The sequence below is a fragment of the Salmo salar genome, chromosome ssa12 (assembly GCF_905237065.1).
Source record: "Salmo salar chromosome ssa12, Ssal_v3.1, whole genome shotgun sequence".
NCBI classification, from domain to species: domain Eukaryota; kingdom Metazoa; phylum Chordata; class Actinopteri; order Salmoniformes; family Salmonidae; genus Salmo; species Salmo salar.
In genome coordinates, this window is record NC_059453.1 from 53926745 (window position 1) to 53951139 (window position 24395).

The 24395-nt window shown below is 41.7% G+C and overlaps 1 protein-coding gene and 1 long non-coding RNA gene across 5 annotated transcripts; one reads left to right on the forward strand and one right to left on the reverse strand.

The window, feature by feature from the left end:
• The first annotated feature begins 1588 nt into the window (after positions 1 to 1588).
• cept1b (choline/ethanolamine phosphotransferase 1b) lies at positions 1589 to 21071 on the forward strand. 2 transcript variants are annotated; one of them, NM_001139869.1, is given in 10 exon segments: positions 1589 to 1696; positions 5879 to 6174; positions 10047 to 10221; positions 13183 to 13330; positions 13414 to 13555; positions 16812 to 16896; positions 17215 to 17346; positions 18237 to 18395; positions 18554 to 18679; positions 19077 to 21064. In NM_001139869.1, coding segments are annotated over 9 exon segments (1278 nt in total). In that variant the 5' UTR covers positions 1589 to 1696; positions 5879 to 5980; the 3' UTR covers positions 19194 to 21064.
• Positions 21072 to 21668: 597 nt separating this feature from the next.
• On the reverse strand, positions 21669 to 24355 carry LOC106565311 (uncharacterized). Of its 3 annotated transcripts, none has more exons than XR_006758176.1 (5): positions 23899 to 24355; positions 23729 to 23801; positions 23562 to 23596; positions 22528 to 22807; positions 21669 to 22281 (listed from the first exon to the last, which is right to left on the reverse strand). It is a non-coding gene; the product is annotated as an uncharacterized lncRNA (long non-coding RNA). The 3 variants fall into 3 exon arrangements; XR_001319648.2 differs by having other exon boundaries at positions 21669 to 22616; positions 22709 to 22807; positions 23899 to 24353; XR_006758175.1 differs by having other exon boundaries at positions 21669 to 22807; positions 23899 to 24353.
• Positions 24356 to 24395: the final 40 nt, after the last annotated feature.

Below are 24395 nucleotides of genomic sequence, written 5' to 3' on the forward strand. Positions count from 1 at the left end.
CTCCCTTCCATCTTATATAACGCAAGTGAACAGCAAAACTGGTTTAAAAAATAAAGCAACACCTCAAGGCACAATGCCTCTCCCCCCATGTGACCTGCTTGTTGTGTGTATGTACTGACATGTATGTGTAACTGATAGATGCACAAACACTACATGTTAATGTTTTTAAATGTGTGTCAATTGTAAGGTCTTTTGTCTGTAATGTCTTTTTCGTTATGTGTCGGGCCACAGTAAGACTAGCTGTTTCCATTGGCGTAGTCTAATGGGGATCAAAAAAATAAAAAAAATACACCCACACCAAATAAAACATTGGAAGGAAAACCATTTCTCTCATATTGTAATGAATTATATATCATACTTTATAGACATCTGGAAACACTGGATAGTTACTTTAACGTAGAAGTACACTAGGTGGCAGCGATGTCCTATACGTCTGCGCTAAGCAACCTTGAAATACAATTTTGTTTGGACGCAGGTTAGTAGCTAACTGTTAAATCAGCAGATATCTCTGAGGCACGCCCCTATTCCATCTCGAACTAAGTTGTGACATTATTTGTAAATGCTGTCTTTTCACACAAGTTCAAACATACAGGTTGGAATTGATGCTCTTGAACGCACCTCGCGCTGGGGTCCTCGACTGCAACGGAAGTGACCGGTGTTTTTCCTGACGGTTATTGCTAACAGGGATCCTTTGAGACGTCCATAATCCTAACCCCTAACCTTAACCCATTTTAAATGTCAACGTCAATGGGGATCCCAAGGATTCCAGATTGCATTTTTCTGACAGTAGCTAATGTTAGCATCAGCTATCCAGTCCCGGTTAGTGCTTATCTGGAATCCTTGGAATGTCCCTACTCTAACCCAACCCATTTTAGATTTCAATTTCAATGGGGGATAGGGACGTCCCAAGCATTTCAGTTCAGCTCCCAAACGGATTTGTTCAAAATGCTTAAAAGTCGATCTTGAACCAAGGAAAAATTGCAAATCTCCAATGCAAAGCCAAAAAGTAGGGTACCATTTATGCCAGATCGTGAAAAGAGGGTACTAATATATTTTTACCTGGACAAATTATTAGATCACCTGTAAAAAAGAAAGAAAAAAAGTGTATTTTTAATGCACTGCAAAAATGAGTTTAAACCAAAATGAAGCACTCTCCTAACTATTTATTGTTTCTGCAGTGAGGATTCACCCTCATTGTATAATTCTTTTGTAATATATCTGCAGTTAATCGTTGTTTTGAGCTAAAAAAAAAAAGCAGAAGCTGTATGTAAATCAGGGAGCCGAATAAACGTCGCTTTCTGGCTTTCACCGATGCGATTCGGTTCCCGACCAAAAATATCCGTTCAAAAAGAACGACTAGCTAATGTTAGGATCAGCTATCCAGTGGGACGGTCAGTGCTATCCGGAAGCCTTGGGACATCCCTACCCTAACCATAACCATAACCCTTACCCGTTTTAAATTTCAACTTCATGGGGGTAGGGACTTCTCAAGGATCCCGGATAGCACGGACCCCATTCGGACATTGGAGTGGTAGCCGACGTGTTATGAGTCCTGCCTGTCGTAACGTTCGCTGAGTGCTTTCATACCCTTTACACGCCGTAAACTGTAAGACTGCTGCTACAACCCTACCAACGAGTCAGTCATTCAACGCACTGTGAAGTGCCTCGACACCCTGCTGTCCTGTTTACTCGCCAGGTCAGTGGCTCCTTGGCAAACTGCTATTCCGCTGCTAACTACTGTAGTCAGCTAGCTGTCATTGTGATGGTGGGGGAAGGGTGCATTTTTTTTGTACAGCAGTGGCAAATTAACGGATGTATTTCTAGAGATCGGCTGGGGAAACATTGACAGTTACATTGTAAATTCATCGAGGGAAATCATGTGAAATAGCTTTGTGTCATGTTGTCATTTGCTAGTTTTGTAGTTAGCTAGCTAGCCAGTTTTAGCCGGGATGCTACCGTTCCACAGACTGCCTGCCTGTCATATATATATATATATATATATATATATAAATAAAAAATTGTAAGTGCCTGTCATTTAGTGGGACAGCAGAGAAATCACTAGCAGCTTCGAGACAGGTTTAAGAGTTGTAACACAGATCAAATCAAATCAAATCAAATTTATTTATATAGCCCTTCGTACATCAGCTGATATCTCAAAGTGCTGTACAGAAACCCAGCCTAAAACCCCAAACAGCAAGCAATGCAGGTGTAGAAGCACGGTGGCTAGGAAAAACTCCCTAGGAAAAACTCCCTAGAAAGGCCAAAAACCTAGGAAGAAACCTAGAGAGGAACCATGCTATGAGGGGTGGCCAGTCCTCTTCTGGCTGTGCAGGGTGGATATTATATATATGCAGTTCTATTGCATATGAACGCTCTCCATTCCCATTGATCTTCCCTTTTTATATTCATTGATGTCAGTATCAAACGCAGTTACTTTGCATTACTTGTTGACTGCTATACAGTACCAGTCAAAAGTTTGGTCACCTACTCATTCAAGAGTTTTTCTTAATTTTGACTGTTTTCTACATTGTAGAATAATAGAGAAGACATCAAATTATGAAATGACACATATGGAATCATGTAGTAATCAAAAAAGTGTAAACCAAATCAATGTATTTGATATTCTTGGTCAAATAGCCCTTCACAACCTAGAGGTGTGTTTTGGGTCATTGTCCTGTTGAAAACAAATGATAGTCCCAATAAGTGCAAACCAGATGGGATGGCGTATCGCTGCAGAATGCTGTGGTAGCCATGCTGGTTAAGTGTGACTTGAATTCTAAATAAATCATGACAGCGTCACCAGCAAAGCACCCCCACACCATCACACCTCCTCCTCCATGCTTCACGGTGGGAACCACACATGCAAAGATCATTCGTTCACTTACTCTGCATCTCACAAAGACATGGCGGTTGGAACCAAAAATCTTACATTTGGACTCATCAGACCAAAGGATATATTTCCACCGGTCTAATGTCCATTGCTCGTGTTTCTTGTTCCAAGCAAGTCTCTTCTTATTGGTGTCCTTTAGTAGTGGTTTCTTTGCAGCAATTTGACCATGAAGGCCTGATTCACGCATTCTCCTCTGAACAGTTAATGTTGAGATGTGTCTGTTACTTGAACTCTGAAGCATTTATTTGGGCTGCAATTTCTGAGGCTGGTAACTTTTTAATGAACTTATCCTCTGCAGCAGAGGTAACTCTGGGTCTTCCTTGCCTGTGGCGGTCCTCATGAGAGCCAGTTGCATCATAACGCTTGATGGTTTTTGCGATTGCACTTAAAAAAACTTTCAAAGTTCTTGAAATTTTCCAGATTGACTGACCATGTTTTAAAGTAATGATAGACTGTCGTTTCTCTTTGCTTATTTGAGCTGTTCTTTGCATAATATGGACTTGGTATTTTACCAAATAGGACTATCTTCTGTATACCACCTCTACTTTGTCACAACACAACTGATTGGCTCCGACACATTAAGAAGGAAATAAATTCCACAAATGAACTTTTAAAAAGGCACACCTGTAATTGAAATGCTTTCCAGGTGATTACCTCATGAAGCTGGTTGAGAGAATGCCAAGAGTGTGCAAAGCTGTCATCAAGGCAAAGGGTGGCTATTTTGAAGATTCTCAAATATAAAATATACTTTGATTTGTTTAACACTTTTTTTGGTTACTATATTATTCCATATGTGTTATTTCATAGTTTTGATGTCTTCACTATTATTCTACAATGTAGAAAATAGTGAAAAATAAATAAAAACCCTTGAATGAGTAGTTGTGTCCAAACTGTAGGTGCTAACGTTGCAAGTGGAAACTAGCCTGTTGGGAATGACCTGGGGTCTGACTGACTGTTTCTGCATCAGATAACGTTACATTTGCTGCTTTGCTTTAAACAACAAGTTGTCTAAGGGAGAAACTGACTGACACATGCATGCGTGGTCTGCAAAATTGCACATTGGCCAACGTTGTTTAAGAAATCTTTGGTCAGTGGGTCATAAGAAAAGAAATGGGTCTGACCACTTTCCAAAACTTTAGGATCCACTGTTGTAGAGGATTTCTGTGGTTACTTTGCGCAGGTTGTGACTCTCCAATGATATGGGCAGACATTCTCAGTGGCTAAGATACAGAATAAGAATACTAGAATGGAAATGAACCTTCTTATGATGGGGTAAAGGTCAGCCATTTTATTCAGGGAGTTAGTCAACCATAGTTTGCCAGTGCTGTGATAAGATATTGTGTCAAATAATATATTTTAAAGGGTGATTTATACAGAAAATGTGCATAAAACCTGTATAAACTGTATTTATAATTATATGACTATTTTAGCTTGACAATAATTATATTACGTAATTTGTTATAAACTGGGTGGTTTGAGCCCTGAATGCTGATTGCCTGACAGCCATGGTAAGTCAGACCATATTCCGCGAGTATGACAAAACATTTATTTTACCTGCTCTAATTACATTGGTAACCAGTTTATAATACTAATAAGGCACCTCGGGGGTTTGTGATATATAGCCAATATACCACGGCTAAGGGCTGTGTCAAGGCACTCCGCGTTGCGCCATATACCACACCCCATTGGGCCTTACTGCTTTACATCATGCCCAGACTGGACGTGCGCCATCGTGCACAAATTTATTTTGTCCCCCCACACCAAACGTGATCACGACAGGCAGGTTAAAATATCAAAACAAACTCTGAACCAATTATTAATTTGGGGACAGGTCGAAAAGCATGAAACATTTATGGCAATTTAGCTTGCTAGCTTGCAGTTGCTAGCTAATTTGTCCTATTTAGATAGCTTGCTGTTGCTAGTTAATTTATCCTGGGATATAAATGCTGAGTTGTTATTTTACCTGAAATGCACAAGGTCATCTACTCCGACAATTAATCCACACATAAAATGGTCAAACAAATCGTTTCTCGTCATCTCTCATCCTTCCAGGCCTTTTCTTCTTTGGACTTTATATGGCGATTGGCATCTAACTTTCATAGTATTTCCACGACCAACCTCAGTTCATCTTTCAATCACCCACGTGGGTATAACCAATGAGAAGATGGCACGTGGGTGTCTGCTTCTATAAACCAGTGAGGAGATGGGAGAGGCAGGACTTTCACCGCATTCAGCGTCACAAATAGAACTGACTTCTATTTTAGCGCTTGGCAATGCAGACACTCGTTGGCGCGGCGAGCAGTGTGGGTGCAATGATTGAATAACGTATGTATACATTTATTTTGCAACGCACACGACGCAAGCGGAGTGATCAGTATGTAAGTATAACATATGTCTTACTTTTATTTTCCTGCATAAGTAAAATCAGGATTATGTCTCTACTGCCATTCATTCCAATTAGACTGGTTTGGAATTCTCCCTGACCAATATGGGTCCATTGTGGAACATTGACAGTTAATGACATGGCCCCTCTTCTAATTTAATAGGATCTCTATGGGCTAAGATTTGTTTGAGAAGCCTCATGTTTAGTGGAGTGTGACGGCAGGACCTGCCATATCCTGCCCCATCACGTCTTTAAGACTGCGGCTGCGCAGTGTTTTATAACTCAGAACTGGGTGAAGAGGAACGTACTCGTGCACTTGTGTTCGTATGACAATAGATAACACGGCGGGGTCCTAGGGTTCATTCTTATTCTCACTTTCATTCTCAACCCTTTTTCTTGCTTTTCCACCACATCCTTCCTTCCTCTCGCTCACTTTCACTCAAATGAGAACTTACGTGAAATGAAATTACTTCAGTAAAACAGTTAAGAAGCAACTGGCAAGCGAGAACTACTAGACCAAACTGAATTCCAAGTCCCATTCCAGCACCATAGCCTACATGTAAGCCAACCTCACATTACCTGTTCTCTCCTCTTCCACCCCTCAGTGTGCGGCCCCACTGTGGATCCCCAGCCCCAGCGAGCGGCGGGGGGAGGCAGAGCCAGAGGCTGAGGCAGCCTGAGGCAGAGGGCACAGCGCTAGCAGGGCCATGAACGTCACCGGGTACCAGCAGCAGCAGGGGGGTTTTCGGACATGCCGAGGCACACTCAGGGAGAGGGATCCTAGGCAGGGTGTCGGCATGGAGACAGCCTGCTGCCTGGCCCCTGGAGCCCTGCGCAGACTGATTGAGCTGCCGTCTCCCCCGCTCAACCGCCACCAGCTGAAGAGACTGGAGGAGCACAGGTACTGTGATAGAAAATCTAATATTTACCTTTGATCTGATGATCATATGGTATGTGTTTTATACTTGTCATTACATCAAACTAGGGATGCACCAATTTGACATTTTTGTCCGATACCGATATCCGATATTTTCCTTGCCAAAAAACCCGATACCGATAACCAATATTTTACATTTTAGCGGCCTTTTAAGCATTCTAGTACAGTTAAATAGTTGAAACACACACTGACCCAAAAGTTATTTTGTTGGCATTTACATGTCCCCATTACCAGTAAAACATAATCAAAACCTAGTTATTTCACTTACTTGCTGTTCTGTTTCGTTGTTTATTTGTTCAGTCATTTCATTCTCAACCAGGATTTCATCATACATGTCAAGCAGTGAAGTTTCATCTCTGTCTGTCCGTGGCCTCTCTTCCTCGGTGCGCACTGTCACTGTGTCCATTTCCATCTTGTCCAGCTGTCTATGTAGCATTTCACGTAAACCCTGTTTCTTGTCTGCATCGAAGTAGCGGTCCTTGTACCTAGCATCGAGCATGGTGGCGACACAGTAAAGAGGCTCAGAGAGAATGCCACCGAATCGCTTGTTCACTGTCTCTAGTAGAGTACTTTTCCAAGTTAACGGTCTGTCTGCAGTTTTGTTGAGCAGGCGTTTCAATGCCCTGACAGAGGGTTTTACGTCTGCTGCAGACGCAGTTGATGAGCTTATTTCTCGAGTCAGTTGTTCGAATGGAGCTAGGAGTGTGTTCATGTTGCCAAGTTTCAAACAGGTTCGCAAATGCCATTGAAATGGCAGCAGCGGTATGAGAACCAGCACATTCTTGAGTATGTAATACGGCTTTCCTCAGTAGGAAATCCTTGTTGCTGTCAGACTCAGCATGCTCATGGGGCTGACATCGCTGGTCCAAACGTCAGTCGGGAAGCTAGTAACAGTGACGCCCATATCAAGTAGCTCATGGATGTGTGTTTTCAACAATACTGTGTAACTCCAGTAGGGCAACATCTGAAAAATAGCACCTACTTGGTAGTATGTACCGGGGGCTCGAGGTGCTCGACCAGTCGGCGAAAGCCAACATCATCCACGACAGAGAACGGTTGATTGTCAAGGGCAATGAATTCCATCATCTTGGATTTAATGGATTTTGCCTTTGAATTGTCTCGCTGAAATCTTACTCTTTCAAGGACTGTTCCACTTGTTGACTGCTCGATCCACACAGCAGACATTGTGGGCTAGGTTAGGAATGCTGTGTTGCACGTGTAGCGCAACATTTTACATGGTGTCATTACGTAATCTACCTACGTTATATAGGTATGCAAGTCAGCTTTGACATCGGTTTTGCACATCGGCTTTAAACTAGACATCGGGCCGATGCCGGCATTTTTAGCTAATATCGGCCGATTCCTATATGCTTACCGATATATCGCGCATCCCTACATCAAACATTTTGAGATTAAAAAGCTTCTGTTTGTGAATTCTTAAACCTGGTTGATGGATTCTTGTCCCTGCTGTCTGGTCCAGAGGGTTATTCCAGAAAGCTGGATTATTTGAGCAAACTCAGAATTTCTGGTTCCAGAAAGAGAGATTGATGTATAGCCTGATCAGAAACCGTAGCAACGAATTCTCTGAAGCAAACCTGCTACCTACTAGGTAAGCTGGATATTATCCTGTCTGAGTGTATAGAAACTGGGCTTCTCCGCCAATCAGATTCTTGTCCGTCAATATGGCCTGCCCCTTTGCGGAAAATCCAATTGACATCGGAGCCTGCATTGTTCGCCGTGCATTACAAAGGGAACAAATTATTGGACCTCGAATACATCCTTTAGATCATTCAGAAGATTTTATTTTGGAATGTTGTTTTTCCGCACAATCAATCATACACTGAGTGTACAAAACGTCAGGAACATGTTCCTAATATTGAGTTGCCCTCAGAACAGCCTCAATGCGTCGGTGTCAAGCGTTCCACAGGGATGCTGGCCCATATTGACTCCAATATTTTTAATTCCATTCCTTTACTTATATTTGTGTGTATTGGGTATATGTTGTGAAATTGTTAGATATTACTGCACTGTCGGAGCTAGAAACACAAGCATTTCGCTACATCCACAATAACATCTGCTAAACACATGTATGAGACCAATAAAATTTGATTTGATGCTTCCCACAGTTGTGTCATGTTAGCTGGATGTCCTTTGGGTGGTGGACCATTCTTGATACACACGGGAAACTGTTGAGCGTGAAAACCCAGAAGCGTTGCAGTTCTTTACTCAAACCAGTGTGCCCTGCAACTTTCTACCATACCCCGTTCTAAGGCACTTAAATATTTTGTCTTTCCCATTCACCCTCTGAATGGCACACACACACAATCCATGTCTCAATTGTGTCAAGGCTAAAAAATCCTTTAACCTGTCTCCTCCCCTTCAGCTACACTGATTGAAGAGAATTTAACAAGTGACCTCAATAAGGGATCATAGCTTTCACCTGGATAACGCTGATCCGTCTATGTCATGAAAAGAGCGTGTGTTCCTAATGTTTTGTCCACTCAATGTATATCTGGCCAACATACTCAACCCACTAAGTGTCCTGTACAATGTGGGGAATGCTGAACGATTTGGCAAGGCAACTGTGTGTAGAGATTTTTTTTTAACGTCTTTGCTGCATTCCCTGGCCATCAAGCTGTCCATGTAATCAAGTAGGACTTTTACAGGATTGCAGGTAGAGTCGGCTGCAGTCAGTTGACTGCTAGCGATACTTTGCTAATCTCAAATGAATAAGCCTAGGCAACATGATTAAAAGTAGAGAACTGCCTAATTCATCTCGCAGGTTTTCCAAACTTGATTGACGCTATAGATGGGACACACATCCCCCATTCAAAGACCCTCTGGACCAAATGAAGGAGACTGAATATACAATCTTATTAAGTATAAACACACAGGTAGCGATTGAATACTACACTTTCACCAAATCATTTCTTTCTTTACTTCTTTGGTCAAATGATCTGGGACTCCCAATGGGGGTTACAACTAAACTAATGACACACCCCTCACTATTGTCATTGGTTTCACTAATTGCACTGTGTGTCTACATAACCTGGTTCAACTATTCATGACATTACCCTGAGGAAGGCACAGTGATGCCGAAACGTTGGTAAATACCCATTCAATTTCTGGGAGTTTATATATGGAGTGTGCGACTTCCTTTATTTTGATTAGCTTATAGTTACAACTAAACAGAACACATTGTTGCTCGTGTTGTCATGAAAAGCACTCTGTAGTCAATCAATTATTATTCCTCCAACATAGGATATGGAATGGGCCTACCACTGCAATTGTGACACAGGCTTACATGTTAGGTTATAGCCTTGACATGTAATATCACCCGCGTTGCCATAAAAGTGCTCTATAAAGTGAAAGCGTTATTACTAATCACCCATTTGTATAAGCTCGGCCTATTACATATTGGAATTGTGCCATTCCACTTCCGCATTGAATCGGTCTGCAATTTTCTGCCAGGCTCACTCTGGATTTTGCGGTGGTCAGTGTATTAATTCTTTGGGTAAATATGGGAGCGTCTTCGTTGTGTGTTACAGTTGTTTGTTGTTCTAGACTTGTGAAATATTGTTCTCGGTCTTTTGACTCCATGTCTATCGTTTTTTCCCCCCTGTCCTCGACATAATTACCTTTTTGAATGTTACGCGCACGCGCCAGTTGTCAGGTCAACCAATCTGAGCTTCACCTATTAAACGAGAAGCAGCCGTTCCGGAACCAAGAAATCCCAGACTCCCTTAATCTGGTTAAAAGAAGCCAGAATATGTTCAGGGAATCCTGAATTTGGTAAACCTTCTTTCCTGGATACTCCACTCGTTCCCCCTCTACAGGTACAGCAGTGCAGGTCGCTCCCTGCTGGAGCCTCTGATGCAGCGCTACTGGGAGTGGCTGGTGGGCCGCGTGCCAGCCTGGATCGCCCCCAACCTCATCACCATCGTGGGCCTGGCCACCAACGTATTCACCACCCTGGTGCTGGTCTACTACTGCCCCACCGCCACTGAACAGGTAACAATGGCAACAATATGGCACCTATTCAGATAGTCTACTGTACTGCCCCACAGCCACTGAACTGGTTGGTTGTACACAGCCTGGTGTTGGATTCTGGGGTAAACTTTGAACATTGTTATACTCAGAGTTTAGGAACATTAGTTACAAAGGAGACATGAGGGGTGCCATAATGCAGCTTGGGAGGGGACGAGTGTTTACCCTGCAATCATTTGTGACAGTCCTGATAAGGGGAGAAACCATTGAAGGCTCACATCACTTAGTTCCCTGCCTAGCGAGAAGGATGCAACGTTTAGAGATAAGGAGGAGGCGCCACCCAAAGTGAGGTATGAATACCACCACGGGGGAAGCCATGTCTTTGGTCTGAATACAGCTGTGTCGACCCTTTGGGAAGAATTCAACTTGGTTGAGCTTCTCTAGTGTCCGGGAGTTATTTACTCTGAAAATAAGAACCGAACACTGGCTTAGTGCCGTGGACAGGTACAGTTTGAGGGTTCAAGTAAAGTGCTACCATATGGTATTTACCTGTCCAGACAGACAGACCGACAGAGAGAAGCTTCCATCGCAGACAGTCAGATGAATGAACAGTGAAGCTACTGTATTGCCCAGCTGTTTTGAAAACGCATTAAGGTCAGTTGTTTTGTCTCAAGGTTCCGTGGCTGTTTTTCTTCTTCTATTAGCAACTGTTTTCGCGGGTCTCTTTTGTTTGTTTCCCCTCTCTCTGCTGTCGAGGAGAGTTTTGGTATAGCTCAGGCTTTCTGTTCTAGATGAACTCCTCGTGCCCATAGCTCTCAGGTTACAGCTAGTCTGCACCTGATTCCACGTTCCCCAGCGCCCTTCCCGGCCCACACACCACACCAGCAGAGATGAGTGCATGCTAAGGACAGGGAATAGAGGGGACACAGCAAAACATGCAAACTGTTAAGCTTAGTAGTTTCCCTCTAGATCCGAACGCCTAGAGTAACTTCCCACAAGGGAATGTAATTGGTGATATCAGACTTCAAAGTACATGGAATTAGATTACGTTCAAATGAATACTTTGTAGACAAGAGTCATTACCAAACAGCCCAATGCAGTATAATGCATTTTGTTTGTCCATAGACCACCATGTGCTTTGTGGGTTTAGCTTTGGCTGTTTCCCTACAAGTCCAGTCCACAACACTAGTGTGGACTGGACTTAGTCTCTACTTATTTTATCATAGAAAGGCCAGTCTAACCATGGAAGAAAACATGTATTAACCCTATAATATTGATAAGAATATCAGCTTTCCCAGCAAGCAGCTGACTGTATATTTTGACCGTTGAATTGAATCCACAAATAACTTCCAAAAGTAGGCAGAGCGTTATCTGCAAGGCAAAACAGGGCCTCATCTTAGGGGTCTCTTTTAATGCCGGTGTCATTCTATCCTGGTCCTGGAAGCCCGTAGGTTGTACAGGTTTCTGTTCCTGCCCAGCCGTAACACTTCTGATTTTCAAATGATCAAGGGTTTGATAATTAGTCGATTAGTTGAATCCAGTGCTGGGATGGAACAAAAGCCTGCACACCCTGTGAGTCTCCAGGAGGCAGGGTTGAAGAGCACTGCTTTAGTGTCACTTGACTTCCCCTGTGCTGCTAAAGCAGTCTATGGTCTTAACAGGCAGCAGCTAAAAGGTGGGTTACAGTAGTTAGTTAGGGGTGTAATTAGGAGGATCTGCCGGGCGTGGCTTTGTTTTCCCTTTCTATAAATAGTGCTCTGTCTCTAGTTCACGACCTCCTCCTCTTCCAGTCCATGCTCATTGTTGTAAGAATGATTCGACACTTGACATCACAGGTCATAGTTATGTTAACAGGATGCGAAAACATTAGTGGCAGCACTGTTTCACAGCCCAGAGAAAATTGTATTTACTTAACATGCTGCAGTAGTCAGTGTCCTGTTTTCTGATGGCCCAGGTCCGGATCGTTAAGGACAGACTGCCCCGTGGCTGTGGGTGTATTAGTGCTCTATAGGAGTCTATGTGGGTCCCGTGTGGCTCAGTTGTCTAATGGCGCTTGCAACGCCAGGGTTGTGGGTTCGATTCCCACCGGGGGACCAGTATGAAAATCGATGCACTCGTTGCTTTCTGTAAGTCGCTCTGGATAAGAGCGTTTGCTAAATGACTGGAAATGTCAGGCGTAATGAGTAAACAGTGCAGCTGATACAGGGTGTCATGTTCTCTTGGCTGAGTTTCTCACCGTGTCGTGTTTGAACAGAAAGTATACTTGCTGTATCGGCTCTTAGTTTCACAGCCCTTGTTAGATTTCTCACGCCGTTTTCAATTCCTAATCACGTTTCATGAGAACAGAGGCAGTCGGTAGATCTTTCCACCCTGCTCTACTTTTCAACATCCCCCATGCCCCACGAACAAACTTTCCTTTCGAAAACCCCCTCCCACTCCCAAAATCCCTGTTTTTGGTCGGAGGGCCTGAATGAATAACAAAGCGAAATGTATTGGGGTATGAGCCAGATTGTGCCACTCTGCAATAACAGGGGTATTTATATGAATGCCAAATTGGCAAGCCTGTAAATTGTATGCCGTGTCATATTCCAGTTGGTTTTAGTCAGTGTATAAGCTGCTGTCAGCTCATCATAGACACAGTGAGTACAGAACAGGAAATGAAGGCAGACAACATTGATGATGCTGTGAAACTCTCTCCGTGCTGGTTGGCTAATGAAGGACCAAGCTCTGCAGTGTTCCAAAGCTGTTGAGAGGGAAACAAACTATACAAGTTCACAAACATCTGTCCTTTGTGTAGCTGTGGCCTACATCTGCCAGAAGATCATATTTTATGTCAGATGATGCACTATTGATGAGAACACAACTTCTAAATGCATTGTGGGAATTACCCTACCATAACCAAACATTTTATATTTCTCCATTGGGAGAAAGGAAGTCATAAGTATTCACCAAGTCCCCCATTTTTGTGACTTCCTTTTTCTTCAGGCACCTCTGTGGGCATACCTTCTGTGTGCTGTGGGCCTGTTTGTGTACCAGTCATTGGACGCCATTGACGGGAAGCAGGCCAGACGAACCAATAGTAGCTCTCCACTGGGTGAACTGTTTGACCACGGCTGTGACTCCCTCTCCACAGGTACAGCTGCCCCTCTGTGTGTCTGTGGGTTTGCCCTATTAGGATTTCATTGAAACTGTGCTTCTATTTCCTCTCTCTCTCAGTGTTTGTGGTCCTGGGTACCAGTATAGCAGTGCAGCTGGGCACCAACCCTGACTGGATGTTCTTCTGCTGTTTCGCTGGCATGTTCATGTTCTACTGTGCACACTGGCAGACCTACGTCTCTGGCACCCTGCGCTTTGGCATGTGAGTGTGTCTGCGCTCAGAGGAGAGGGAGTTGGCAACAGTGGGAGTTGTGAGAAAAGTGGGTTAATTGTAGTAATAGATTTATACTGAACAAAAAAATAAACGCAACATGCAACAATTTCAAAGATTTTACCAAGTTACAGTTCATATAAGGAAATCAGTCAATGAATTCTCTACTCTATGTATTTCACATGACTTGGTCACAGATACCTTTAAAAAAAGGTAGGGGCATAGATCAGAAAACCAGTCAGTATCTGGTGTGACCACCATTTGCATCATGCAGCGCAACACATCTCCTTCGCATAGAGGTGATCAGGCTGTTGATTGTGGCCTGTGGAATGTTGTCCCACTCCTCTTCAATGGCTGTGTGAAGTTGCTGGATATTGGCGGGAACTGGAACACCCTGTCAATCCAGAGCATCCCAAACATGCTCAATGGGTGACCTGTCTGGTGAGTATGCAGGCGATGGAAGAACTGTGACAATTGTGTACAGATCCTTGCGACATGGGGCTGTGTATTATCATGCTGAAACATGATGTGATGGAGGCGGAGGAATGGCAAAATGACAATGGGCCTCAGGATCTCGTCACGGTAACTCTGTGCATTCAAATTGCCCTCGATAAAATGCAATTGTGTTCGTTGTCTGTAGCTTAAGCCTGCCTATACCATAACCCCACCTGTGGTTGTGAGGCCGGTTGGACCTACTGCCAAATTCTCTAAAACAACATTGGAGTTGGCTTATGGTAGAGAAATGAACATTAAATTCTCTTGTAACAGCTCTGGTGGACATTCCTGCAGTTGCACACTCCCTCAAAACTTTAGACATCTGTGGCATTGTGTTGTGTGACAAAACTACACATTTTAGAGTGGTGTTTTATTGTCCCCAGCACAAGATGCACCTGTGTAAGGAGCATGATGTTTAATCAGCTTCTTGATATGCCACACCTATCAGGTGGATGGATTACCTTGGCAAAGGAGAAACGCTTATTAACAGGGATGTAAACAAATTTGTGCACCAAATTTGAGAGAAATCTTTTTGTGCGAATGGAACATTTCTGGGATGTTTTTTTCTTTTTCTTCAGCTCATGAAACATGGAACCAACACTTTACATGTGTCGTTTTATATTTTTGTTCAGTATAGTTAGTCTGGGTAGCTATTTGGTAAAATATTTGCCTATCTGCATTGACCCTTTTTGCATGAACTTTTTTTGACTCGTCACATACACTGCTGCTACTGTTTAATATCTGTCACTGTATTCCTAGTTATATGTACCTCGGTACAGGTGTCCTTGTATATAGCCAAGTTATCGTTACTCATTGTTTATCTATTACTTTTATTATTACGGGTTTTACTTTTCTATTATTTCTCTATTTTCTTTCTTTCTGCAATGTTGGGAAGGGCCCGTAAGCAAGCATTTCACTGTTAGTCCACACCTGTTGTTCACGGAGCATGTGACAAGGAGTAATCCATGCTACTGAAGGAATATTGAAACGTACACTACCGTTCAAAAGTTTGGGATTAGAAATGTCCTTGTTTCCATGAAAACATACATGAAATGAGTTTCAAAATGAATAGGAAATATAGTCAAGACTTTGACAAGGTTATAAATAGTGATTTTTAATTGAAATAATAATGGTGTCCTTCAAACTTTGCTTTCGTCAAAGAATCCTCAATTTGCAGCAATTACAGCCTTGCAGACCTTTGGCATTCTAGTTGTCAATTTGTTGAGGTAATCTGAAGAGATTTCACCCCATGCTTCCTGAAGCACCTCCCACAAGTTGGATTGGCTTGATGGGCACTTCTTACATACCATATGGTCAAGCTGTTCCCACAACAGCTCAATAGGGTTGAGATCCGGTGACTGTGCTGGCCACTCCATAATATACAGAATACCAGCTGACTGCTTCTTCGATAAATAGTTCTTGCATAGTTTGGAGCTGTGCTTTGGGTCGTTGTCCTGTTGTAGGAGCAAATTGGCTCCAATTAAGCACCGTCCACAGGGTACGGCATGGCGTTGCAAAATGGAGTGAAAGCCTTCCTTCTCCAAGATCCCTTTTACCCTGTACAAATCTCCCACTTTACCACCACTAAAGCACCCCCAGACCATCACATTGCCTCTACCATGCTTGACAGATGGCGTCAAGCATTCCTCCAGCATCTTTTCATTTTTTCTGCTTCTCACGAATGTTCTTCTTTGTGATCCGAACACATCAGACTTAGATTTGTCTGTCCATAACACTTTTTTCCAGTGTTCCTCTGTCCAGTGTCTGTGTTCTTTTGCCCATCTTAATCTTTTCTTTTTATTGGCCAGTCTGAGAGATGGCTTTTTCTTTGCAACACTGCCTATAAGGCCAGCATCCCCGAGTCGCCTCTTAATGTTGACGTTGAGACTGGTGTTTTTCGGGTACTATTTAATGAAGCAGCCAGTTGAGGACTTGTGAAGCATCTGTTTCTCAAACTAGACACTCTAATGTACTTGTCCTCTTGCTCAGTTGTGCACCGGGGCCTCCCACTCCTCTTTCTATTCTGGTTAGAGCCAGTTTGCGCTGTTCTGTGAAGGGAGTAGTACACAGCATTGTACGAGATCTTCAGTTTCTTGGCAATTTCTCGCATGGAATAGCCATCATTTCTCAGAACAAGAATAGACTGATGAGTTTCAGAAGAAAGTTCTTTGTTTCTGGACATTTTGAACCTGTAATCGAACCTACAAATGTTGATGCTCCAGATACACAACAAGTCTAAAGAAGGCCCATTTTATTGCTTCTTTATTCAGAGCAACAGTTTTCAGCTGTGCAAACATAATTGCAAAAGGGTTTTCTAATGATCAATTAGCCTTTTAAAATGATAAACTTGGATTAGCTAACACAACGTGCCATTGGAACACAGGAGTGATGGTTGCTGATAATGGGCCTCTGTACGCCTATGTAGATATTCCATAAAGAATCAGCCGTTTCCAGCTACAAATATAATTTACAACATTAACAATGTCTACACTGTATTTCTGAACAATTTTATTTTAATGGACAATTTATTATAATTTTTTCTTTCAAAAACAAGGACATTTCTAAGTGACCCCAAACTTTTGAACGGTAGTGTACATGTTTGCTATTAGTGCATCATGATTGGTTGGGAGAGCTGTGGTCAGTTGGACAGTGTTTGGGTGAAGACGGTCCATAGGGCAGCTGTGTGGCGCTGTGCTTATGGACAGAGTTGATGACTTTTGACTAACCTCTGCTCTCTGCCTGCTCCTCTCAGCATTGATGTGACTGAGGTGCAAATCTTCATTATAATCATGTATTTGCTGGCCGCTGTGGGAGGATCCGCTTTCTGGCAGTCACTGGTAATTGTGATTGGCTCAAATCTCCACTGATTGTCTGTTGGTAACTAAAATGAATGGCATTACCGAATGTTGAAACTTAAACGGTAACACTGCTAATATAACGGTGGCGTTGCCTGCATTGGTATGTTCTAATTCGTTGTGCAGTGTGATTTCTTACCATAGTAAATGCAATTTCACTTTGAGTAATGAAACAGTTTTACTAACAAGTACCCATCTTACTAACAATGTTCAAAGCTGTTTTAATGTACTGAACACTCAAATGGTGGTGACTGGTTGTTGTTTTGTAATAAATGATATCTTGCTCTCTCACCTCCACAGATCCCAGTCATAAACATCCAAATGAAAGTAGTTCCAGCCATCTGCACTTTCTTAGGCGCCATCTTTTCCTGTACGAATTACTTCCGGGTTATATTTACCGGAGGTAAGGGCAAAAATGGATCCACAATAGCAGTAAGTCGACACTCGCGCTCAATTCCAAATCGACCTGTAGCCTAGTCCCTGACCTTCATCTAGATGGGCATATCAACTTAATGGTAGTCACTCCTTGCCCTGATAGACTCAGAATTTTTCTCTCCGTATTGCTCACATATTTCCAGTCCTTTAAGATCTACAGAAATGCCTATGGGGAATCTGACATCAGTCCTTCTCCCAAATTCCTTCACCAACACTGACACAAGGTAGTTTACAATCACTATGTAGGCTTTGCCATGTACCTTCTAGAGATGGTGAAGCTAGCTTGATGCCTAAGTGCTAGTGTACTTGTTTCATCCATTTTACGGAGCTATCTATTAGCTTCAGAGGAAATGAAGTATGTGTGTTAAGACTGTTGGACCTGATCCCAGTTCAGTTCAGTTGGCGGAGCGATATTAGTGTTTGTCACATGGAAGTAATTACTTTATATGTTTTCCTTCGGGAGATACTGTATGTTAAGACACCTAGTTATACACAAATTATATGAGGCCATCTGCGTTCTTTTAAGGTCCTTACTACTGAATAGTCTGTTCCAGGTGCGTAAAATTCTAAATAAGAATACTGGAAGCGATGGAGAACCCGCACTGTCAAAAAAAGGAATAAATCCAAAACTGAGGCTTGAATGCAAAATCAAGATGTTTATTAGAACATCATGGTGCCGAAACAATCATAGTGCATAAATGAAAGGTGAAAACAAAACACAAATGTTTCAGCCTAAGGTGATGGTGGATTATACACACCAGCATTCATTACTGTGTGTTTTCTTTCACCCTAACTGCACTCCCATGTCATTCACATACTGTATCATTGTGGCCTATTAATGTCGTTGATTATACAGTCTCTCTCTCTTTTCTCCCTCTCTTCTCCAGGGAACCAGTGTCCTGTCTCCTGTGTTACATATAGGCTCAGTAATAATACTGGCCATGATGATCTATAAGAAGTCAGCTATCCAGTTGTTTGAGAAGCACCCCTGTGTTTATATCCTGGCCTTTGGCTTCGTGTCGGCCAAGATCACCAACAAATTAGTTGTAAGTTAGGCGCGCTGCTAATTGGTGTAATGCAATACCTGTGCATCCTGTGTAAATGCGCTTGGATGTAAGAACGTTTATGACGTAAATGAATGTCATCAATGAAAATGCGCTTGCTGATTGGAGCATGACTGTTGCCTGTGTCTTGTTTGTTTTAGGTAGCACATATGACAAAGAGTGAGATGCATCTCCATGATATAGCATTCCTGGGGCCAGGCCTGCTGTTCCTGGACCAGTATTTCAACAGTTTTATTGATGAATACCTGGTGCTGTGGATTGCGCTGGTGAGTACACACACGCACATTTCCATGACATAGAGGTTTATAGTATCTGAGCAAGTCCAGGGTGAAGTTATGCAACAACAATGCATGAGGGCATGCAATCTGCAGCATGCGTTCACATGACAACATGTATCTTTGAAATGAACCATCAGTCTGATCATACCCAACACTAATTGTATTTCACTCTGAAAGGTATAAAGACCTACTGTGCATTTTTCAGAGGCACGTGTTTTCAGTCTAATGCCATGTTTATTTGGAACTAGTCGCAAAACCCTTTCATACTTTTATCTTCGGCATCATCTAGCCATCTACACACTGGATCCATTGTGTACAGTTGTGTTGATCAAGTTATCTTGTTTCCTGACTCTTCATTTTCTCCTCTTCTGCTTTCCGTCTGCAGATCCTGTCTTTCGTTGACTTGGTGCGTTACTGTGTCAGTGTTTGCAACCAGATCGCCTCCCATCTTCACATCTTTGTCTTCCGAATCAAGCCACTGACCCCCTCCACCCTTCAGTGAGGGCACGGACGCCATTGCTGTCTATCGCTCTCTCTCTCTCATGTTAGTTAGTAAGTTGTTGCTCTTTGACCGTTTTTTTTGTGTTTGTTGAGGCAGGGTTGGGGTGGATGTGTGTGTGGAGCTATGATGTGGATGGAGCTATTACCAGTAGCGGAGCTGCCAAGTGAATGTGGGCATAAATTAAATATAACGAGTTAATAATAATGATGATGATAATAATAAGTTATTGTCCATTGCTGCTTTGTGCAATTTGTGTTGATTTCATCTTGTTACATTAATAACATTCCTGGACAAAAATAATGCTTTGTCTCTTCTGAAATGAATAGTCACATTGGACATGTACTGAATGCTCTTCTCGGTGCCAGAGGGTGAATAAGGGCAAGAAGACTGCAAGGGGCTTGAATAGGTGCTACCTTATTCATTTAATGATGATCATTATTATTTTCTTATTGAACTTTAAAATAAACATTTCATGTGTTGACATAGTGTGTTTGTTGGTCTCTACAAGGAAATGTACAGCATCGAAAGAGATTTACACAGGTTGTCAGTCTGCTTTCAGTTGTTTCGTAAGAGTGTCATGTCTTTATTAAATGTATATATCATTTTGAAATATTTGCATAACCTCACTTTTCGGTTTCACAAATATCAAACTATTAGGTTGTTGGTATTTGTAGTGTTCTTTTATTTCAAAAAGGTTTATCTGGCATACAGTATCTTATCAAACCTACAAAGGTGGTACATTACCTTGCAATTACATTCAAATGATGAGATGATTTCTGTAATATATTACAGATATAAACTGCATGACTAAAAACAAATTCTTGTAAAGATACAAATTGTATTGCACATTTGAAAAGATAAGTGTCTCAAGCCTTGCTTCCCTGAAATGGCTCAAGCATACATTGTCTCCAATGCCACCAACATTACAGTGCTTATGGCACTACATGCAGTTTTGCTAGCGCTTGTCATGCATACTATTCTGTATATCCAGTTTAATATTGCTTTTAAATAGTTGAATGTGTAACATATATAATTTACATTTTTAGCAGCAGAGTTTCTTGCTTTTGAATTGTGTGCCTGTTTATTATTGTATTGTCCTGTTGCACCTCTGCCCTCTCAGATACTGTCCTGTTGCATTTGTCTCAGGAATGCTCAACGAAAACTAAAATGCCAAGTGTTATTGAAAAGTATTGATGTGATTTTTGTCCCCCAAAAATGTAGTCATTCTCATTGGAAGCTAAAGATGTTGTCTGTGCTTGCTCATATCTAGAATCTAAGGACGTTTTAATTTTACTTCAAATTATTTTGAAATGACCTTGTAACACATCTACAAACAACTTTCTTTGTGTAGAACATTCTGCCCTGTGCCAGGTCCATGTACAGCAATTGAGTGTTTTGGGAGAATTGGGGAGTTTCAATGTGACAGAAAAATTATATTCTAACTGTGCCCTAATCTTATTTGTCTGTACAATGTTTTTGCCTCTACCTGCAGTCTGCTTATAATTCACCATCAGAATCAATGAAAAACAGACTTTCTGTGTGTAATGTTATTGAGCTCATTTGACAATGTGTACTAGTAATTTTCAGACAAGTAAAAGGTTGCCTTAAACACCATTTTTTTCTTCTTCTTTTGGAAGATAACATGCCCCTAATTTGTTTGAGGCTTGATCTTTGTCTCTGTGTGTGTTTACTGGCCAAAGCTTGTGTTTTCTTCCTTGTTACTGTTGTTTTCTTTTAGCCAGACCGTCAAGCTCAGGTATATTAGTGTGCAGAATAGTATGTTCACAGGCTGTGAGAAAATAACTTCAAGATCACTTCGACAATCTCTCCCTCACCTACCAATGCAAATAAAATGTCATTCACACATGTAAGAAGCTACTTGTTGTCTGTGTTATTTGTGATCAAGGTTTCTACACTGAGTGTACAAAACATTAGGAACATCAGCTCTTTCCATGACATTCTATAGATTCAGTGCTTGACTTGGGCAGGAACTCACCAGAGCTGAGAACTGGCACCTCAAATGTTCTACTGCTTGAACTCCTGTTCCTATTATATTAGCTCAGAAGCATTGTGGAGCTCCTGCACCTAAATATAAACAGTACCGGCACCAAAAATGAGTACCGGAACCTATTTCAGTCCAAGTCAAGCACTGCATAGACTGACCAGGTGAAAGCCAAATCCACTTCAATCAGTGAAGATGAAGGATTTTTAAGCCTTGAGACAGATTGTGTATGTCTGCCATTCAGAGGGTGAATGGGCAAGATAAAATATTTAAGTGCCTTTAAATGGGGTATGGTAGTAGGTTTCCAGGCACACTGGTTTGAGTGTGTCAAGACCTGCAACACTGCTGGGTTTTTCACGCTCAACAGTTTCCTGTGTGTATCAAAAATGGACAGCCAGCCAACTTGACAATTGTGGGAAGCATTGGAGTCAACATGGGCCAGCATCCCTGTGGAACGCTTTCAACACCTTGTAGAGTCCATTCCCCCGACGAATTGAGGTTGTTCTGAGGGCAAAAGGGAGTGCAACTCAATATTAGGAAGGTGTCCCTAAGTGTATATTTACAATAACAGATGGTCTTAATTCCTGACAACATTTTAGTAACGAGAAGTCTTATTTTCTCCATAACCCCCCTCTTAATCAGGGATCAATTAAGTAGATTAACATATTAAACCAGAACTCAAAAATATGAAAACAGAAATAAGAATTTCTAAGTGAATGACATCCCTCTTTGACTTCAACACATTCAGTCTGGAACCCTCAGCTGACACAATCTTGATCTTTTGAATGAAGCAGTTGACAACAGAAATGCAATGTTACATGTACACAACACACAAGATTTCAAAACAGTTATTTGCAGATTACTGGATCAGGTAGATGTGGTTCCTGAGATGTTTAACACTTATCTGGGAATTGTAAAGTTCTATCTGAAACACATCCATAAACTAAAGTAGAACAGGCAACCCAGCTTAGTGATATGTACACACAACAAGCATTTGGATGGAGTTGATTCTTCTCAGCTCCCTGCATTCTGAAGATCCTACATCAGCATCGTCTGCAGAGACTTGCGCACTGTAGCCATCTCTTGCTGTTGCCGTTAATAAAAAATGTATTGTCTGTTGAACTAAATGAAACGTTCTAAATAGAACAGTTAAATAAGTATTTTCTAAATAGCTCAGTTCATGCTCATAGTGCTCATGCCCCTAGTACGCTAATATTCAAAAATGGCACATATCAATTTGTATTCTTAGCAACGCTAAGGCTAAGCAAAGGGGTCAACCAACGTAAGGCACGTGAACAATGAGTTAGTAAATTGATCTGTCGTTTTACTTACTGTGTCACTGAGAATCTTTTTCTGAAACAGTGCCATCTCCTGGCGCAGCTCGCCCTGTGCAGCACCCCTTTCTCCATCGTATCAAGGCTCTACCAGCCCAGCAAAACAAGGTGGCATGAGAAAACCAGCTGAGACATAGATTTAAAATCACCATGTTAAAGACTACTATGAGATAATATACTTGGATGTACTGCTCCAGCAGCTGCTTGAGAGTCTTCAGTCTCTGGCTCTGGGAGGCCCTCTTGTGCTGAAACATCTTCTGCTGGTGCTGGAACATACTCTATGGGAACACATACAGCACCTACAGTTAGCTCTAAAAGATGCCTTAGTTACTCCAGTGTTACTCTATAAGTAGGTATAGAATAGAAATAGGTACAATATTTTCTGTCCTGACAGAGCATTACCAGTAGTTTCTCCTCATTATCCTTGGACTTCTGCACATCTACAGTGTCCCACTGACTGAAGACTGCAATACTACTTGAGTTTTAAATATACTTAAGTATCAAAAGTAAATGTAATTGAGAAAATATACTTAAGTATCAAAAGTAAAAGAATAAAGAATTTCAAATTCCTTACATCAAGCAAACCAGATGGCACCATGTTCTTGATTTTCAAATTTACGGATAGCCAAGGGCACATTCCAACACTCACACATCATTTACAAACTAAGCATTGTGCATTGCTAAGTGTTTAGTGAGTCCACCAGAGGCATTAGGGATGACCAGGGATGTTCTCTTGATAAGTGTGTGAATTTGACAATTTTCCTGTCCTGCTAAGCATTCATAATGTAACGAGCACTTTTGGGTGTCAGGGAAAATGTATGGAGTAGAAAGTACATTATTTTCTTCAGGAATATAGTGTAAAAGTTGTCAAAAATATAAATAGTAAAGTAAAGTACAGATACCCACAATAACTACTTAAGAAGTACTTTAAAGTATTTTTACTTAAGTACTTTACACCACTGGCAAGGCCAGAGTATGAAATATAAGGAAAGAACGAGAGATTAGAGACAAATCTAGTGGAACACACAATACCTCAAAATCTGTCCAACATGGTCATCATATCCCCTCTGTGGAAGAGGAAGACATTATATAGTTATTGAATGACAGCAATATCAACCCATGAATTAAATCACACAGGATAATACTGTATGTTCACCTCTGATAAATAAATGTCACTTTGTGACAAATGCTTGGCCTACCCTTTGGTGATGTCAATATCATCATCTGGCTCTGACAGATGTTTCCTTCCTCTCAATGCCTCTGCCTCAACTACTGTAACAATAAAGAAAGTAGACTATTAGATATGATGGCAGGAATAAAAACATGCACATTATTTTAGGCTACCAGTTTCCAGGACTAACAATGTTACCTGGCAGGTTTTCATTGTTGAAACGCTCATTGAAGTCCTCCATATAGGGTTTGCCTGAGTTGGTTATAGAGTGCCTTTTGCTTTGCCTTTCTGAGCATGTCTCTTGTGCATTGCCATTTCTTGCTGGTCGTCAATAAAGAAAATAAATGTGCCAAAGAACTGGTTCAAATGACAACTTTAGCCTACGCGACCGTTAGCTAGCTAACTGCTAACCACTGTTACCAATCTAGTGCCAGGTGTGAAATCAATTTACTGACCTATTTTCAAATAGAATAGGCTATCAAAGTAAAAATCCTTCTTTTGTTTCAAACGTTTTGAAATATATGTAAATATAGTAATGAAAGCTAGTTTAGCTTCAACTAAATTAGCTAAGCTTGCAGTAAAGTCACCAGTTGAAAATCTGCGCGGGAAAAACGTTGGCACGCCAACTGAGCGCAGGGACAAATGACGTCACGTTGTTGGTGGATACAGTGTTCGCTTGGTAGAAACATCGATAC